The following is a 6,000-nucleotide window of genomic DNA, read 5'->3' on the forward strand; positions in this document are numbered from 1 at the left end:
GGATTGCCATGAAACACAGACATTTATTATAACCAGATGATAAATCCTGACTTTGCTGATCAACTGACTTTTCCTCTAGCCCCACCAAGAGATTGACCTTTTTTGGTTTTGAGTGAAATGTCTCAACTATCACATGGATTTCTTTGGTACACAGTATGTTCATATTGCCAAAGATGAACTGTAGGCTACTAATAACTTTGGTGATTCCTGAGCTTTCAATCAGCAGGTCTACATTGACATTTATGCAATACTGACTGAGTTCTTCCAAAGCTAATGACAATATCATCAGTTTGAGCTGTACTTTGTGTTTAGTTCTAACTAGCTAATGCTGGCATTTCTAACAGCTGAGATAAGAAACATGTAAGGTCAATTACGGTTGTTTCAAGATTGCTTGCCTTACAGACATTAGCAAGTTATGTTTTTCAGTAGTTAAAAAAAGATAAACAATATTATGTTAAACTAATTTCACCTTTGCAATCACGGAAATAAAGTATCAGGGATTTAGTGATGGAGGTTTGAAGGTTTTCAATGATTGAGTCAAGACATGTTCATATTTCTGGCTTTCTGTGGACTGGTGTGGTTGTTAAACACAGTCCAGATTCCAGTCAGATTCATCACAGGGGAAAGCTTCTGAGTTTTGCCATTCATGCATGTGTCTCATTGCAAGTTTAACCGGGGCACACACACACTCTGTTCAGTCAGAAATGGGTGAGTTTCTTACAGTTCCTATCCTGTAATCATACACAGATGTACAACCCTGATGAGGCAGAACTTGGAAAAGATGGAGAGGCATGGGTATGCCCTACTGGTATATTTGAAATGTTGGCATTATGATAAAATAACACTGGTTTAGTGCACAAGTAAAACCGTTGGCATGCTTTGAAGGTCAAGTTTTCCAATCAGTGCCAGGCTATGTATCTTTCTACTTGGACATATTGACAACATAATGACGTCTCCTTCTCCGGTTTATTGCTTTAAGGCAGAGTTGTTTAAGTCCACAAAAAATGAGTTGGCAAATAAAACAAGACAAACAAACAAAAAATCTTAGTTCAGTCAGTTTATTTTCTGTACCACTAGATGAGGCTGGCCAGTGTTGCACAGTAATCCTGCTCCGATGCATGTTCACATCAGATCACGTCAGATGTAAATACTATGAAGAACTCTCAGACAGAAGACCCAGTCAGTGGGTAGATGTTGGTGGGATATCTTGTTTCCATCCAGACGTAGGATCTTCAACCTGGAGTAGGACAGAGGTCCCACCTCTCTGCAGAAACTAGTCATGTTGAACTCTGGAACAGATGGACAGAAAACATACAGACCATATTTCATTATTAACCATCAATCAATCACAAGAGTTAGAGCCGTCTGCTCATTCTTATCTTGTCCGAGCGCTGTAGACACTAAACCAGTCCCACTAACATGACCCATGTGTTTATCATAAGTAACTTGTTGTGTTGAACTGCTACAGTTATATTTGTCTTGTATGTAAGAGGGTCTATACAGTCTGCAAATGTCTCTCTTCCTCTCATAGAGTCTGCATTTTCCATTAGATGTCTTGCAGGTGCTGTGGTGAAAACAGAGGCAAAGGAAACCACAAAACCGTCATGTGCTTTCTCACTTCATTTCAGTGGTAGAGCTTCTCTCAGCCCTAACTTTAGGATTTGGCAGACAGGAGTAGTGGTAGCTGTCAGGCTGCTAGCTAGACGATGAGGTGTGTGTTATTGTTGAAGTGTTTGGCCTTCTGTCTGTCTGGTTGGTACACAGCCCTGCTGTCTGCTGCATCACAGATTGAAAAACAAGAACGCACTTGCACTTTGCCAGAGCCTGTGAGCCAAAGGAGCACACACATAATATCATAATGGTCACGTGAGTTTTGCAGTGGTGCAAGAGATTGTCAAATCTGGTATGTGGCTTCTGGCTTCATGTCCGCTGCATTAGGATTTGAATTCTATTTGTCAAAAACAGGTAAGAGAGATGGGAAACGGGAGCAGACAAAGGAAAGAGGAGACTGTGAAGTGGGGAACAGCATGTGCTTCTGGCTCATCTGGCACTCTTACCTCTAAAACCGTCACAGATGTTTTCATACCAATCTTTTCTCTTCTTTGCTAACCTACTTTCCTTTCATTCAACCACCCAAAGTTCGCTCCCCTCCCCTTTGCTCTCCTCCACCCTCTTTGCTTTTCTTGTCTTTCCATGTCTCCTTCTGATCCCCTTCCCTATGCAGTGATGAGGGTCAGCTGTATTCATTTCGTTACAGTTCCTGTCATATTTTCCACATTTCTTCTTCTCCCTCACAGCAGGGTTCAGGTGTCAGACCTCCCCAGGTAGTCAGTCACATAATTCACAAATACTGTCACAAGAACTGTAAAATGTATGAATGTGTTCACATGCTGCAGGAAATTTCAAAGACATGAAGTCAGTGACACCTCTTCACCACAGTGTGAAAGGTGACTGCATTTTTTAAATGTTTGCTTTATGTGTATACACCTAACCTTGTATTTTATTGGCCTCCAGGTAGAGGTACTGCAGGGTGGTGGGGACTGTTGGGGTAGTTGTAAGTTTGTTATGAGAAAGGTCCAGTTCCACCAAACTGGAGAAGTTGAAGACCTCTGGGTGGATGCTGTGGCTCTGCAGGCCACAGTGATTTAGACGAAGGTACTTAAGGTTGAGGAATCCTACAAAACTGTCCTCATCCAGCCTGGAGAGGGAATTATTGGACAGATAGAGCTGCTGCACAGAGGGGGGTAAATGCCCAGGGACAGATGAAAACAAATTCCCACTGAGGTCCAAATGGCTCAGACTGAGGAGACCTGTTAGATGAGGAGAAGACACACACAACTACAAAAATTAATACTGACAAATTGGTGTGATCAATTTTCAACGTGAAATATTTGAAATATTCAGTGTAAACTAATATAATCAGACTGCTTAGAGAAGTCTCAGTACCTCAGGGTGTGAGATGCAGATTTAATCAATATCAACAAAAACTAACGTTTTTTCACATGGTGATTGATTTTTTATCAGTTATCTGAACACAAAGATGTTCAAATTTACTCAGCATGTATCATGACAGCAATCATCCAAAGCAATGAAAGTAGTGATATGAGGTTGGGAATCCAGTCTATCAGTTAATAGTCTCGCCATACCAGACAATCAGAGATCTCTGCCTACCGAAGTCTGGAAATGACGCTCTTCCTCATTCTCCGCCGTAGTAAATTGCATGTCACTGCCCTGATGTGCAATGCTTCTTTCAAACTCTCTAATTGTTTCCATCCAGTTTTAACAACTAAACCTGGGATATTGCCCTCATGAGCAAAGCATTTAGAGACTGACCTGTGAGTCTAATCAGTTAATATAATTTCATCCCATTTAAATCCTTTCAACAAAAATGAAATGCATCATAAAATGTCACCATCTACCCAATATTTTATGTGATTTAATTCAATTGGATTGATTTGATGCTTACAAAATGTGTATCAGCTATACAATTTAAAATTAAACTGATTTAAGTATTTAAAATTACTTTAAAGAATAATCTTTTTAATTCAAATGTGTATTAATATGTAAGCATAATTACTGCTGAATTGAACCACCTAACCAAAACCACCATGTGGTTTAAAGTAGAGGCACATATTTGTGAAAGTACTTGTGCCACTGCAGACAATAAAACTCTGTTTGTTTTTAATGTTTGTCTGTTTCGTATTTTGTGAACAGATACACAGCAGTAGGACTAAGTTGTTTTGAACCACTTTTACTTTCCATACCAAGTATTCAAGAGAAATTCTCTAAGTCTGAAGTCACAAAGGAAATGACACATTACTCTACCTTTGACATCTCCCTCAGTTATGGTTTGCAACCTGTTTCCCTGCAGCAGCAGCAGTGTCAGGTTATGTAAGTTCTGGAGAGCTCCAGGGCTGATGCTGCTGATTTGGTTGTAGGCCAGTCGCAGCTGTCTGAGTCCAGCTGGCAGATTGCTGGGCACTGAACTCAGGAGGTTGTGGTTGGCAAACAAATAGCACAGCTGGGTCTGGTTTTTCAGAGTGGCCTGGTCCAGTTTGTCACTTTGCAGCTGGTTGTGGTCCAGGATGAGCCAGCGGAGCCCTGTGATGTTGGCCAACGAAGAAGAAAACAGGGACGAGATGTTGTTGCTCTGGGAACAACAGAATACCATGCTTGATGGATTTTGTCTTTTTACACTTCACACAAAGTGCAGTGGTGGACAGTAACTGTGTGTGAACAGGAATTGAAAAACCATAGTGGTTTAGTAGCAGACCATTGTAAATGTAACACATGCTCAGTGCCCGTGTCAGTGTTGTTCTTACCTGTAGAAACAGGTATTGAGTTGTGACCGGCAGGTGGTCAGGCATGTGTGCCAGACCTCTGTGGTCACAGTACAGTGCTGTGGGCCACTGGATAGGGCAGTCACACTGTTGAGGACAGGCCTGGGGGTTGTTGGCTCTGAACCAAGATGAGTCCATCCGGTCATGCATGCTCAGCACACTGGGCTCACCAACCAAGCGGTTGATCCACAGAGGAACACCACCGTAGTCAAAGTCAGCCACAACAGTGGCTGTGTCAAAAACACATAACAGCACCAAAATGGCACAGTGTAGGACAGCCATGGAGACAGTTGGTCAGATGTATAATCCTACAAGTTAAACATGAAGACAATTATGTTCAATTGAAACTCTACATGTCAAAGTCACCCAGTTTGTAAAAGAAGATGCATGACACCTGAAAATCTTTTTCTAGTCTTACAAAATTACTCAAATTACATCCTTCCATCTATTCAGATGTCTCAGCTTTGGTGAGGGAACTATGGTCTGTCTTTCTGTGTGTCAGTCTACCATCTTGGTCCAGACTGAAATATCTCAACAGCCATTGGAATGATTGCAAGAAAATGTTGTACATACAGTATAGGAAGGATGAAGTCCAATGAAATTATAATTATTCATATTTTCAAGGGATTATATACTAATTATGAATTATATTATATTCCATGATATATTGAATATTATATAATTATATTCCATTTCTGCCAATAGAAATAGCTATTGGAAGGATTTCCATAAAATTGTAAAGAATTTTCAATTCATCTAGAGCCATCATTTATTTTCTACAATACTTTAGCTTACAACCAAATACCTGCAAAACTAATAACACTCCCATCAGGCTTTTTTATATTTAATGCTTAACAGCAACCTTTCGCATATTAACATGTTGAACTAAGCTGGTGAATATTATACCTGGTAAACATCAGCATGTTCACATTGTGAGCATGTTAGCATGCTGATGTTAATATTTTAAAGCACCGCTGTGACTAAGAATAGACTGACAGAGCCACCAGCGCAACTGTAGACTTTTAATCTTGTTTAATCTGTTTCTCACAGGTCTCACAACTTTATGGAAGTCCAATATTAAAAACCCTTTAAGACCTGGTTTAACCATGACTTTGAATGTTAAAATAAAAATGTATAATTCTCATGTCATTATGTGATTAGAAATAAGCCACATCACAAGTTGACATGGTTGCTTTTGTACAGCATACACACGTCTTTCTATTCAAACCTCTTAGTAAGGTTAACACATTTAACTCCTTCCTTGCATGCACTGCTGTAAAATGGTTACCGTAACACCCACAAGGTTGTTACGTAGAAAGGCACACACACGTAGATACATGCAGAGATTGTCAGTTACTGGAAGCAACAACACAGCAGTTAATAAGAAAAGCATCATCAGGAAGTTTGACTTGATCGGCATGTTTGCAATGTTGCATTTAGCCCTTCTCACCAGTCTTACAGTTCACCACATGCTTAAAAGGTTGCCGAGACAATAGCTGTGTTATGTAATCATGCCTTATCAAAACAACTGTATTTCCAATGACATTTAAGATTTGAGTATTTCCAGTTCTGCCTACCTTGCAGAGAAAAGAAAGAGAAGCAGATGTGAAAAAAACAATAAACTGACACTTACCAGTTAATAAGGAGCTAAACAACAATC

The 6,000-nt window shown here is 40.0% G+C and overlaps 1 protein-coding gene across 1 annotated transcript; it reads right to left on the bottom strand.

Moving 5' to 3' along the window:
* Positions 1-1,137: 1,137 nt before the first annotated feature.
* Positions 1,138-4,622, bottom strand: zgc:113307 (uncharacterized protein LOC553753 homolog). Its single transcript, XM_053316459.1, has 4 exons — positions 4,323-4,622; positions 3,826-4,150; positions 2,493-2,810; positions 1,138-1,289 (listed from the first exon to the last, which is right to left on the bottom strand). Exons 1-4 carry the CDS (start codon positions 4,620-4,622, stop codon positions 1,138-1,140), a joined length of 1,095 nt encoding a protein of 364 aa, XP_053172434.1.
* Positions 4,623-6,000: the final 1,378 nt, after the last annotated feature.

The sequence above is a fragment of the Scomber japonicus genome, chromosome 3, assembly GCF_027409825.1.
Source record: "Scomber japonicus isolate fScoJap1 chromosome 3, fScoJap1.pri, whole genome shotgun sequence".
Classification (NCBI taxonomy): Eukaryota; Metazoa; Chordata; class Actinopteri; order Scombriformes; family Scombridae; genus Scomber; species Scomber japonicus.